Genomic DNA, 14,005 nt, shown 5'->3' on the forward strand with positions numbered 1-14,005 from the left:
CAGAATTGTATTCAAACAGTCGCCCCCTAGAGGTTAGATGCTACTTTCGTCCGAGAAGACTCAGTTTGACTTATAGCTGATCATATACTGATATCATTATTTTTGTCTTTGTTTTTATTTTCTATCCAAACCTGAAGAGACATTATATGTTTATTGTTCTAAGCAAACATCCCATCAAAAATCTAGGAAATACACTCATAATAATAATATAATTACTTTTTTAAAGACTTTCAGATCCTTACCTTTCATTATGTCTGAATATTCAGAAATTCAAAAAACTTTTCCAGGATAACATTTATGATTTGGAGCCTTTTTGCCTACTTATTCAAGATCCCTTCTCAGTATAAACATAAGTGTCTGCATCAGCAAGTGTCTAATTTGCCGAGAGGTTAATAACAGCACCTAATAAATCAGCGCATTCTTTGTTTCTAATCATATTTTCCATTAAAATTGCAAATACCAATCTACCAACGAGTGAGTTTATAGGGGAACTATTTTCAGCAGGAATGAAAAAAAAATCAGCAAAATCAGATGGGACAGGGAAAATAAAGTTGAAGGCAAGGATATTAGGGAAAGGAGAAAAGAAAATCGAAAAGATTCTGTGCGAGAAATTCTGTGAATTGTAGTTGTGCTGGCAGCTCTGTGATTATCTGAGAGGGTCGTGAGACCTCTGATCAGGCACAGCGCTCTGAGCATCGCTGCCCTGAATACAAATCGATGCAATGGAGCTGCCAGTGACTTTGTGAGAGTCATTCTGACTCCTGAAAGCAACTGCTGACAATATCAGCTTCTCTAATTGCACAGTGACACATTTTGACGTATTAATGAATTAATACCAAATTACATAGCGAGCAAATCCACATTTAACAATGTTGTCAAGTGCACACACATACACACAGATACACAAATGCCTGCATATTCTTGTCAATCATGCACACAAACAACACACAGGGGCATTTCAAGGGAGTTTGGGGACCCTGGGTGAAAGGGTCCCGGAGAGGGGGCCTGATCCATTAAACAGGACCGAAACCACAATGCATTTAAACATTTAAAACAATAGCTCTTAAAAGTTGATGTCTATCCTTTAATAGTTTATACAGAGGTTGGTTTACCCACACACTGTTAGCATTAATGTAAAGAGGGTAACTCAAAGATTTTTCTTTAAGTGGAATAAAGTGTATATTTTCGACAAGAACTTCAGAAAATGTCACTTTCTGGTGTTGTTGAGAAAAACGCTTTGCAGTTCAAAAAATAAAATTGTCCCTTTAGCTTTTAATCCACATGAAACTGGTGTTTAGGAAGCACTGAAATGCCACATTTCCGGTCCCGGAGTGCTACAAATTCAAATTGTTTTGTATATATAATTATATATATAGAAAAACAATATGCTTGTATTCATAGTCGCTATGTCCGTTTATTTGTTCTTACAAATTTCATTTTCTTTCCTTATTCCTCCTGGATTTGTTTCCTGTTTTTGGTGTATTTCTGTAGCAACATGACAGCACCACCTATAGGCATAGCCAGTGCTTTAAGTGGGCCGGTATGAACCGGTATGGAGTACCGGCACTTCTCAATTTTAGCCACTGAGACTTCTCATGAGCTCATAGTACACTGTCCTGTTCTATTTCTCTTTTTGCGATTCGTGATACTCATACTGGATGGAACTCGTGCAGCAGAATTGTGTGTTCTCCTAGTATTTAGGTTTATGACGAAAAGTTGCTAGATTTGTCACTGTCATTGCACATATCATACTTGGAGTTTATTAAAACCTTATATAAAATCAACAATAATGCTGATAATAATATTAAAGCAAACAGAGCATCAACATCGGAATAGTATCGGTATCAGCAGATATCCAAAATCAGGCATCGGATCAGAAGTGAAAAAAAGTGGATCGGTGCATCCCTAGACGTAAAGGACTTCAAGTGAAGAAGAAGAGATCTCGCAGACGCTTTTTGAAGAAGGCTGAAATATAATCACAATTGTCTTATATACTGATATTCCACTTCTTTTGACACATCTGTACAATATAATGTCATCCAGAACAACAACATTGTCATGAATTCTGCTTCAAAAAAGCTTAGTAGTTTTTACCTTTTTTTTGTCTGGAAATATATATACTGTTAGAAATAGATAGATAGAAATAAATAGATAGAAACACACGGGGGCAGCGTCAGACGCAGCGACAAACGCATCATAAAACCATATCTAACTTTAACAAACACAGACAGAAACTCAGCTAAAAGCTCATATAAACCATTCTTATGTTCACCAAACACTGTTAAAACACAGATGGATCAAACCAGCAGGAGCAAAAAAAAAACGTGACAGCGCACACATTGAAAAGCGGCACCAGAGCGTCAGCGTGATTATGTAAACAAAAAAAACACGTGTCGACTGGACAGCGGAGAATCTACAGATTCCAGTTGTACCATTTTTATCACTCTCCGACCAAGATTCACGGATCCAGCCCCAAAATAAGAGCAAAACAACAACTGACTTTCAAGAAATACAAGCAGAAATGTTGTCTTACCTTTGCTGTTTATCAAAACAAGTTATTTCCACCGGAACAAATCCACTTCTAATGAAGAACTACACTTCCCAGCATGCTTTGGGAACAAATCTGGGTCTGATTGATCATTACAGAGCGACATTAGATCGTTCTGATTAGAGAAAGGCGAATATCCGCACAAATGCATCATACGTATTTATGTCCTTTTGACTCACTAATGAAGTGATTCACACGCATTTGGAGACCAGAGCCCCATTCTATGAGTTTAGAGGTTTATAACGAGCTTTCAATCACCCAAACTGAACTGAAGAAATCTCTCATGTCACAGATGGTGCCAAACTGTGCCAAAAGAGAGAACGCCAAGACATCTCTTTACTAAAACCTCTGTCATTTTACTCTGCTTCACTTCAGCAGCATCAGACCTTGCACAACTAATGTCCACATGTTGTTACATGACCTCCATGTGTTTTTAAGCTCCTACTGCATATTTTAAAGGTGATATTTGCTTTAAAATGCAATGTTTTTTTAGGCGAGAGAAAAAAAAATCCTTCATTTATACTGTGTTCCATGTGCATTTACTCTGACACAGTGGCATCTACAGTGAAACTTAAACCTCTGGTGGAATCTCACAAGTGTTATCTTTATTTTGATACCAAGATAATCCACATAGAGCTTGTGAGACTCCAAAAAGAGGGTCAGACAAGAAGAACAGGTTAAAGCACTGTGCATAGCATTACGTACTCCAGTTGTAGAGTACTTGGGGGGTTTCGTGTGAAGACATTCTTGAAACGATGCACTGTTTGATTTACGGAAAACATTTTAAAAACGACTGATAAAAAGATGGCAAAGGGCCATTTCTGTTTCTGTATGGATAAGGCCGAATGCAACTGGAGAATGTTCAAAATCCAGAAATATGTCTTCTGTGCTGAAAAAGCCCAGAGCAACTTCTTTAAACAATTTTGTGGACATCATATCGTCTTCAGCCCCTCTGGTCAGTTTCAGGGAAAAGTCTAGATTTCAGTGCAGATCAGAAAAGAAACCTAAGGTACTCAGGGGCCCCCGCTTAGTTTGGGGCCCCAGGCATTTGGCAGCTTTGTTTTTGCAATATCTCTGTGAAAATGGACGAGTACTTTAGCTCGAAAAGATTGCCTGGCATAAGGAGACATCTAAAATAATAACAGGAGGTGAGTTGTTTGTTTGTACCTGTTTGCCTTTCCTGTATTCGCTGTACCAGCTTCCTGGCTTCTCTTTGCTCCATGCTGCTAATTTCACCTACAAACACACACACACACACACACACACACACACACACACACACAGAGAGGTGAAATTTTAGGGCTCAAGGGATTAAGGCAGTTCTGAGCTCTGATGTTATATGATGAGGTCGGCTTTGTACAGGTTGACAGTAAGACACCGGAGGACTTACTATCTCAATCCTCTTGTCAGGGTAGAGACAGGTCTCTCCATCAGCGGTGAAGTTACAATAGACCTTGATAGAGTCGCGGTGACAGCCTTGGTTCGGATCTATCCAGTAGTCTCCTACAGAGCATACAAAAGAGAACACCTGTCAATCCAACACTAGATGTTAACGTGGAACAGCCAGAGACTGTTTATAGAGATGGATGACGACAGGACACCTTCTTCTTCAAACGTGAAACCAAAGCATCTCAATGGCCAACTGGTTGGCTGCCTGAAGTGTAGGTCACAAACTCCACCTGCTTTATGTTTGTGGAAGGCGGAATCTACAATTTGAAACACTGAAAATGGAGAGGTTTGAAGATACGTTTGAGTAACTTCAAGCCACTCAAGTCTGAACTGGCAACAAATGAAGACGACAATGCAGTTTGCGATCAAAAGGTTTGATCGCAAACTGTGTCGTCTGCACCTATGTTTCACCAGTGTTGTTTCTTGTGTGAACAACTGCACCAAAAGTGTCACATGACATACGTATAAATGCAAAACGCAAAACAATTGTTTTCCAAAAAATTATTCTGCCATTTTAGCTCATTCTTATATCTCCGATGTATGTTCAAAGGTTTATGTCTATGATAAGCAATTTGTTGCTATATAAACTGGCTAAGACATCATGATTGGCAGCTGGCTTTGACTCCACTGGGAGTGTTGGTAAAACAACTCAACTTTGAAATGGTTTCTCCACAGACACCGATGCACAAAATGGCTGCTGTCATAGCGGGAGTATTTGGGCTTGAAATGTAACGTCTTTCTTTATATACAGTCTGCAGTAACAACACTTTGACCAGACCATGGTTTACATCAGTGATTCCCACAGTCTGCTGGCTCATGATGGTACTGCACATATGCTGAGAGAAATCTTTAATTAAAGTTTTGTAATTAGCTTCAAATAACCATAAAATAAAGTCAGTGGATTTAAATGACGTTATTCTAACTCTAGTCTGATGTTTATAAAGTCTGTGTACCGAATGTAACATCCGTAACTGAAGAGGAATCATTGATTACAGAGCGTGTGTAATAATTATAGTGGTGTATAAAGTTTTTGGAGCAAAGTACGTTTGGGAATGGCTGGTATAAGAATGAGTGACGTTTGACACAGGTCCAGTATTTCCTAGATGAGGATTTTCTTGGACACAGCTTCAATTTCAAGTGAAGTTAGGTGAAGTGTTCACTAACCATCTTTGGAGATGGGCTGAACCATCATGAGCTCCTTGCAGGTGCGAGCGGGGCTCTCAAAGGTCCCCAAAGGCTTCCTCATCAACTCCACTTCATTCTTCATAGAAGAGAGAGAAGCAAAGACTTCTTCCATTCCCTCTGGGTCCTCGAGAGGCTGATCTCCCTGGAGGTACTCTTCCATGTGCGGAACCACCTCCTCTTCCCCAGATGGGGCTGCACCTCCTGCCAGCTCGGAGTGCCGTCTTTTCATTCGCCTGCTGTCCCTGAGAGGCAGAGGCTCAATCATTGTTGCCGGGGGTCCCTGAAAGTAGCACAAAGAGTTGAGTGAGAGGTGATTGAGGAAAGAAGAAGATAAAGTTGGCACTGAGAAGATCACAAGATGTACTCACCGGGAGTCCTGGTGGTCCAGCACGGCCTGGATCTCCTCTAGGACCAACAATACCCTGGAGAACAAAAGAGAACAGAACTTTGTGTCAATCAGCTCTCACCTGGAATCTCCCTCACATCACTTGGTTAAACCCCAGCTTCATCCAGACTGATATGTCTGCTGCTTTATAGGATTATCCAGCTTTGTGCATCAGCACTCTGTGGTCACAGCCTCAAGACAAACTATAGTGACTTTTATTACATCACACACACACACACGCACACCCCCACACACATACACACACACACGCACGCACACACACACTAGAACCACATCCTATTAAAAGGGACAGCATACTTGTAGTTGCAAAGACCAGAGGTGGAAAATGATGATGATGAAATATTACTCAAGTAGAAGTAAAAGTAGTCATCTGAAAATGTACTCAAGTAGAAGTAAAAGTAGTTCATTTGAAATGTACTTTTAGTAAAAGTTACTTAGTTACTTTGCGTGGGGTGTGAGGGTAGTAGAAATACGACAAGGGGTCAGAAATCCAAAACTATTTTGGAGCTCACACTCCCGGCTCGACATAGGATATGACGTCACTATTGGCGCTCGCCCTCTATGTTCACGCGTCAGTGCTCGTGATAATCACATATATCATTTGTCTGGTTCTGCTGTATATTTTCCCCCTGTAGGTCTTCATTGTGCTGAAATGTTATTTTTACTCATTAATGGATAGGATTTATAAAGTTACTAAGTACAATACTTGAGTCAATACGTACTGAAGTAAAATACAAAATCCTGATTTTAAATTGTACTTAAAAAATACAAAATACACAAAAAAATTATTCAATACAGTAACTTGAGTAAATGTATTTCGTTACTTTCCACCTCTGGCAAAGACATGTAGAAAACACAATATAGCATTATATGATTAAGCCAACAAACACACTTTTTTCACTGTTTCATATTATGTGCACCCCCCGCAATCCTTGTGCAGAGGATACAGCGGTAGAAAATGAATGGATGGATATTACTGGACTCACCGTGTCTCCCTTCGATCCTTTCTCACCAACTGCACCCTAAAACAGAAAATACAATATTTAAATTTGTAAAGTTGGGTCATTACACAAGTAAGCAGGTACAAAACGCCACATTAAATGTCCTGTGTCCTCTTAACATTATGTTTTGTTGTAACATCGAATCTTTAATACCAACATTTGCATTCCTGGTATGAGTGACATTCATATCTGCATAAACAAGATGCAGCAGTTAATAAAGTACAATTCAACAAACAAATAATTTTTTTAACAACTCTCTTTCAGTATCTTGTTCCAACCTCACATTGTGAGAAGACGGATGAGTTTCCCTTCCTCTTTTTCCCAGATGGCAATCATTTTTCATAATCCCTTATTGCTCCGAACATCAGTCAGTGAGTATTTCCTCTTGTCAGGTTTATCATAGTACTCATTAAATATTATTGTTTCAATACCACACTGACCCATCATTTACAGTTATGGTAATGAATGAATGTGTCTTTGTACAGGTGCCTTTATAGGACAGCAATGGTATATGAATAGATCAGATCATATATCGTATGTTATGAATGGGCCAATACGATATTTAGTAGCAGTAGCTACATGATACTCACTATCAGAAATAATATAGTTCTCAGAGTCAGTATCGATTTGATACCCATTACTACTATAGATACTATACTCAATATCAGTACTGATACGATACTCAATATCAGAAACTATATTAAATATTGGTATCAGTACAATACTCAGTATCAGAAACGATATTATTGTCAGAATCATCGTTGATACAATACTCAATATTGGTTTACGATACTCAGTATCAGAATCAGAAATGATACTCATTGCTGGTATTGATAAGCTACTCATTATCACATTGTCGATACAATACTCAATTTTGGAATCAGTACAATACTCTGAGTCTGAAATGAAATTCTCAAAACTGATAACAATATGATCATCATCATACATCATCCCATGATCCAGATTGTCCTCTCTCTATCTCTAGTTTGGATATCGCAAAAAGGAAATCATAAAATCCATTTAGGCCAAAAAAAAGCTACTCAGTATCACATTATCATTATTGGTAGACATGAATAAGTACACTCAGCTAATGATTGAAATTGACCATAGAAAGTTGTATTGCTGTGTCACTTACAGACAGTCCAGATGGTCCTGGTGGTCCAGTGGGACCTGCTATTCCTGTCACACCCTACACATGAGAACAAGCAAACCTTATTGGAGAACTATTTTGTTTGTAATTTGATGTATTATATGAACCATGTTGCTACTACAGTGTATATACCACATCTCCTTTGGGTCCATGTCTACCCTCCATCCCTGGCAGGCCTCTGTCTCCCTTCTCTCCATGTTCTCCTGGGGGGCCAATTAGACCAATCAAACCACCATGACCCTGCAGACACAGATGTGATTCATCAGCATTGTTTCCAAAGTTTAAAGTACGGTACAGTATAATTTTTCTCTGGGCTAAAAGCTAACCACTCACTTTATCTCCCTTCACTCCAGAGTCTCCTTTCAGTCCTAGAAGCCCTGGTGGCCCCTGTTACCAAACCCAGATGCGTTAGTAAGATAGTCACAACAACAACAACAACAACAAATCAAATATGGTTTGTTCGTGTATGCGTTTGAAAACAGATTTATCATCAACTCCATTATTATCCAGACATGAGGCTCTTACCATTGGTCCTGGTGGTCCTGATTGTCCTGGTGGCCCATGTAACCCTTGCTCACCCTGAAAATAAACGCAGGAATTGATTAGGTTTGTTTTTCTTGTACTGTAATCACGTTGAGGGTTTCCAGTGTGTACTAACCCCAGGTCCTGGGATGCCTCGTAGCCCTTCTGGACCGTCTCTTCCTGGCTGTCCTTGGGGACCCACTGGGCCTATTTTACCTGGAGGACCCTGGGTTCCCGTTGTCCCCTTTTGACAACAAGGGAGAGTGATAATGATTAGGAAAACTCAGATCAAAATTGTTTTTTTCCTATTCATACACATAACCAATGATTGCCAGTCCTCATTCTTACCTTGGCTCCCTTCATACCTTGCTTCCCTTCTTTTCCCGCAGCACCTACATGACCCTGAGGGTAGGCAAAGACAGTGCTACTATGATGATGATGGACATTTTCATTTATACATGTATAGAGCATACAGGAGCTGCATTTTCCCATTCTCACCAAGCAGTACAAAATGCATTGACTAAAAAAGCTTTGTTTCACTGAATTAGTAAGATCAATTCTAGTAGATTCCAGAGGAGCCAAATGTGTTGTTCTGTTAGAATCTTGTTAATGCAGAAAAACAGACCCAAAACACATTTTCTAAGGAAAAAATATCACATTAATGCAGACAAACTGCTTTATTTTATTTCTTTTAAGTTGAATATGCATGAAATTATGCTTCCAAATAATTCAGATTGCCAGAGTACAGTTTGGAACGCTAATCTCTGACATGTCACGTTTTCACAGTGTTCAGTGACATGAATCGTGTGAAATCATACCAGTGTGACACAGTTGCCCACCAATAAATTCAAACAAACACAATAAATGACACTAAACACGTGTGTGTGCAAAGGAACATAAATGACCTTGAATCCTAACAGACGTTTGTCTGCATCCAACCATTATCTCCAACCTTTAGCTACAACAACAGAAAAGTTCCAAAAAAAGGATGCTGCAGATCGGTTATTTGGTATCCTTCATAAATTCAAACAATTGCACAATATACCAACATGAATGAAATGAATGGTAGAAATGGGGCTCGTAATTCACAAAGCTCACCCTTCGTCCAGGAGGTCCTGAAGGACCTGGCTCTCCAGAGGCTCCGGGGGGTCCCTACGAATAAAAAAAAAATGTCTGAAAGTTAAAACCAAAATACTTCAAATTCAAACTTTCAGAGGATAGCGTTTTCATCTAAACACACAAGAAATAAATATATGCAGTACTGTAAGTGCATTAAAAAAAACACTGCTTACTGCTTTGCCAAGCTCTCCGCTGTCTCCCTTAGGTCCTAGACCACCATCTATCCCCTTAATAAAGAAATGTCATCAGGGAAAAGTTATACAACATAAATGAATAATAATTACTCATAGAATAAACATTACAACAATACTTACATTGATGCCTGGCTCTCCAGAGGGTCCTGGGTCTCCTGGGAATCCAATAGGACCCTACAGGCAAAAACCATCATACAGTATGTGTGACATTAACAAATTCATCTGACAATCAGAGCGAGAAAATGTCAATAAACACAGAGATTGCCTCACGAGATTGCCTTTGGACCCGTCCTCGCCTGGTTCTCCTCTGGATCCCGGAGGGCCACCTGCACCAGGGGGGCCAGAGTCTCCCTTCTCCCCCAAATCACCTTTAGTACCCTGGCATGACAGGAACGGCATTGACAATCATTTATAAAGCAAAGAATGGATGATATTGAGCAGGCTTGGAAAGATGGTTGAAGGTTCTGTGACTCACAAGAGGTCCAGTTACTCCTGCTACTCCAGGATTTCCAGCCTCACCGTCCTCACCCTGTGGTGGAGAGCAGACATTAGCAAAACAAAAACACAGCACGCACACACACACATGCATACACCACCTTTCCACTTTATGTGCGCAAACACACACACACACACGGCATCTGTTAATGATAATACTGACCTTCTCTCCGACAAGTCCAGGCTGACCCACGCCACCAGGTGGCCCGGCTGCACCCTAGGGCAGGGGGAGGGAGAGAGAGCACAGCTTAAATCAAAATCTCATTAAACAAGAGGGAGTTGAAATATTTGATTCTTGAAAACTCAAGTACTCTTTATTTGTTCCTGTGTTTCAGCAGTTCTGCAAAGGCAATATCAAATGGTTTGGGCAGGTGAATGCAATAGAAAATGGTGAATAAAGGATGAGATTTGGAAATCAAGTCACTCCAGCTGAAGCCAGAAGCTGTAACTACTAAAATACATTGCACTTTTTTCACATCCTCAATAAGTGGGTTTCTTCTATTATTATTCCTCTTCTGTGGAACCAGCCACTGCTTGGAAACACATACACATACTACACAACAGAATTTTCACAAATTCTATTAAAATCTTGTCTTGAAATATTGCATATTAATGTTTTTAAGGTTGAAGGAGGTAAAAAACAAATGTTTGAATAAGTGGTTAATGCTATTAAGGGTAATGGAATCAGATTCGTGAACAGCTCTTCCATCACTTTTCAGTCTTGCATGGTGCTCTTTGTTTAGATCATCAAATTGCAGCATCTCATCATTCTGTGGTGACAGAAACTTTCGTGCCAACTACTGATTATGTTGGTGAACTAACCGCTAATATACACTTTACAGCCACAAATGGATTTTTCTTTAATACATTTTAATTGAATCCTAGCTACTACGAGGTATGATATGCCCCTCCTCCACTATTAGTTTTTCTTTGTGCACATGTCCACGGTGTACATTATATGTCAGTATATTGACAAACCCATAAAATATTTTTTTTTTAGTCAAATGCAGAAACACGAGAGCCGAGTACAGTCGCGCACGTCCGCCGAGCCCCAGCTGTCAGCTTCTTTCCTCACATGCCAACCCGTTCCATTTTCACTCTTTTCTTCTCTCCCTCCCCCCCACCCCTACTCGTCTTTTATCAGTCCATTAATGGATCCCACCATCTCTGCACCAATGTATGATGAAGCACTACCGCTTTTGACTCACATGGCTCTCTGCAACACTGCTGAATAATTGACCGGTGTGAGAGGCTGTGGAGAGGCTGCCACTACCAGAGGTAAATATAACTGCAACTCAGGGATGATAGGCTAATACATCTTAATGATTCATGGAGCAGCAAATATAACTCTCTCTCTCTCAGGGATTATATCCTAATACTGTTTAATAATTCAAGTTTCAAACTCAGAGAGAGCAGAGTCTGTGGCAGAGAGCGTTCAAACAAAGACATGGGATTTGTAGAAATGTGGGGCTGTGGTGTCCACAGATAGATATGATATAGATTTGTACGGCTGACACTGCTGTTCGCTCTGAACATCAGGACATTCAATGATTCAATTTCATATTTTCTTCATGTTTCACAAAAAAAAAAAAAAAAAAATGAAGCTCCATTACTGACATTACTGGCAAACAAAGTCATTTTCAAAACATATATATACTATTTTAGTCTCAATAGCACATTTAAAAACTAACAAACTGCAAATCTAGAAAGAAGAATAAGAGCGTAATGAATATGAGGACATGAGGATGAATTCTGGAAGACAGACACTGTGAAAAATGATGCACATTTACTCATTGTGAGTGAGATAATTATAATATTTGGTCATTCTGATTATGCTGATTACTACATGAAATGAACCATGCTGGTGCCGTTATTGTTCAAACTAATTTAACACGTATTATTGCAGCCTGTGTGCCTCATTTAAATGTTTCTACTGGATGTAATATTTCTGTGCAGGTCAGAAAGGAGTATTTACAGCTGCGTAATGAAGACAAATAAATTAAGTGGTGTTTGATGTGAATGAGGAAATTCTCCCCTTTACTCACTAGGCACAAACTGCATCATGTATTTCCTCATCATTCAGGACATTGCTACAGCCATAATATTTCAATGTTATTACAAAATGTTGTTACAAAAACTGGGACATCATGAATATTTAAGATGCAGCAGTTATCCTTAATGTGTACAGTATGTTAGACTGAAAGGACAATAGAAGCACTTTGTAATCTCACGTATTATTACTGCGACAGTTTTGCACGAAATCTGTTTTTCTTTGTCATTCTCAAAAAGGTTTTCCGTGAACATAGCATCATAGCAAGCTCTCTAGAGAGCCCCTAAAGGGACATGGGAAAAAAAAAAAATAAATGTTTCTCTGGACACAAGATACAAGACAATGTATCTCGTGCACACCAGAAAGTATCTTGTGCGCACGAGATACATTCTCTTGTATCTTGTGCGCACCAGAAAGTATTGCATGTGTGCATGATGTCTGGGAGACCATCCACTGCATCTCGGTTTATGTTTCTGTGTGGAAAACTGACTGCGCATGCACAAACAGTCCCATACACGCTGATGAGACAGAAAGGCAGAGGAGGTCTGTGCCTTTGCTCTGTAATAGAACACAATGGCAAACGACTTGTGCAGTCGCTGACTGGCCAGAAAACAGCGCTGTTGAGTCGCTTTTATTAGACTATGAAAATCACCAAATGCGGACACATTCAAAGTTATCTGAAATTCAAAAAATACAACATTTAAAAAAAGAATCAAACCTTACATGAACTCAACCTCAAATTTTCCCTGACAGCCTAGGGTAGGCACTGCCTACCCTGCCCACCCTGACCGCACGTCACTGCAAATATAATTAGCCATTCTCGGGGCCACAGGCGATACCCTACTTTGCAATGACCTTGATTCGTAAAACAAATGTTGCACTGTAGTTTACCTCTGCACCAATGGGCCCTTGAGGGCCTCGTGGACCATGCAGTCCCGGGGGACCCTGTGGAGAAAAAAATGACATGTTTTTATTAGCTTCTCAGCATCACCACAGACAATAAAATCTACTACCTCAATAAAACACACACAGCGAAACAAAGTGAATGTGAGCAAAAGGGTCAGTTGGTGCTTCCTAAATTAAATGAGAGTTAGAAGGCAGTGCACGGTGAATTGCTTATGCAGTGGCCCCAGTATGTATGATCATTATCGCAGGGACATGATGAAGACGTCCAGACAGGTCATTACCCTCGATACGACAGATTCCTCCTCATTTTCCCTCCCGCCCTCCCTCCGTCTCTTGCTCTTTTTTTCCAACTTATTAATAAGAAACCTCTCGCCCGTGATGTACAAGACTATTTTCTCTGAACCACAGTGACGGCATGTGATTTGACTCTTCAGCGCAGCTCAAGAGAGCATTGAGCAATTAATCCTAACTGTGCTCGGCTTGAATTCCAGTTGAGTAGATGTTGAGCTGTGCCCTGAATCACTCTGGAGTCTTTGGAGGAGGCCTCACACTCTAACAACACTGAAAACAGGAAAGACAGACAATCTGCCCAGAGAGAGGGAGAGAAAGAGAGAGAATTTTCTGATCCAAGACGCCCACATATGTATGAAACTTGCCCTCAGAATCCCCTCCTCTCTCTCCCTCCTTCACTCTTCCACCTTTGTTTTGGTTCCATTTTGATGCCTCCCCTCCTCTAATCTAGCTGAGAAGAAGAGGAGCTGTAGAGAATCATGTTGAGCGCGTGTTCATGGTTGACAGCGCGGCGAGATGACTGTCACAAAGGAGGATGCTCATTAGACAGCCATGGCTGAGGCTAATCTGATTAGCAGCTGTCACACTGTCTTCCTGCTCACAATCAGTGCCCCGCCTCTTCCTTCCACACCACTGCTCCACTGCCTCCTTTCTGTCACTCTCTTCTTTTTCTTTTCTCCTCTTCATTC

At 40.2% G+C, this 14,005-nt stretch overlaps 1 protein-coding gene across 1 annotated transcript in view; it reads right to left on the reverse strand.

Moving 5' to 3' along the window:
* col5a3a (collagen, type V, alpha 3a) overlaps positions 1 to 14,005 on the reverse strand; it is a 90,387-nt gene that overhangs the window by 7,465 nt on the left and 68,917 nt on the right. Inside the window, exons 48-65 of the mRNA XM_083895899.1 lie at positions 13,011 to 13,064; positions 10,233 to 10,286; positions 10,050 to 10,103; positions 9,845 to 9,952; positions 9,695 to 9,748; positions 9,554 to 9,607; positions 9,360 to 9,413; positions 8,610 to 8,663; positions 8,398 to 8,505; positions 8,265 to 8,318; positions 8,073 to 8,126; positions 7,872 to 7,979; positions 7,725 to 7,778; positions 6,575 to 6,610; positions 5,551 to 5,604; positions 5,162 to 5,462; positions 3,939 to 4,051; positions 3,716 to 3,784 (exon numbers count right to left, since the gene is read on the reverse strand). Of these exons, the coding sequence (XP_083752025.1) occupies positions 3,716 to 3,784; positions 3,939 to 4,051; positions 5,162 to 5,462; positions 5,551 to 5,604; positions 6,575 to 6,610; positions 7,725 to 7,778; positions 7,872 to 7,979; positions 8,073 to 8,126; positions 8,265 to 8,318; positions 8,398 to 8,505; positions 8,610 to 8,663; positions 9,360 to 9,413; positions 9,554 to 9,607; positions 9,695 to 9,748; positions 9,845 to 9,952; positions 10,050 to 10,103; positions 10,233 to 10,286; positions 13,011 to 13,064 (1,437 nt within the window). The remainder of the gene's footprint in view (positions 1 to 3,715; positions 3,785 to 3,938; positions 4,052 to 5,161; positions 5,463 to 5,550; positions 5,605 to 6,574; positions 6,611 to 7,724; positions 7,779 to 7,871; positions 7,980 to 8,072; positions 8,127 to 8,264; positions 8,319 to 8,397; positions 8,506 to 8,609; positions 8,664 to 9,359; positions 9,414 to 9,553; positions 9,608 to 9,694; positions 9,749 to 9,844; positions 9,953 to 10,049; positions 10,104 to 10,232; positions 10,287 to 13,010; positions 13,065 to 14,005) is intronic.

Source organism: Microchirus variegatus (assembly GCF_963457635.1).
Source record: "Microchirus variegatus genome assembly, chromosome: 10".
NCBI lineage: Eukaryota > Metazoa > Chordata > Actinopteri > Pleuronectiformes > Soleidae > Microchirus > Microchirus variegatus.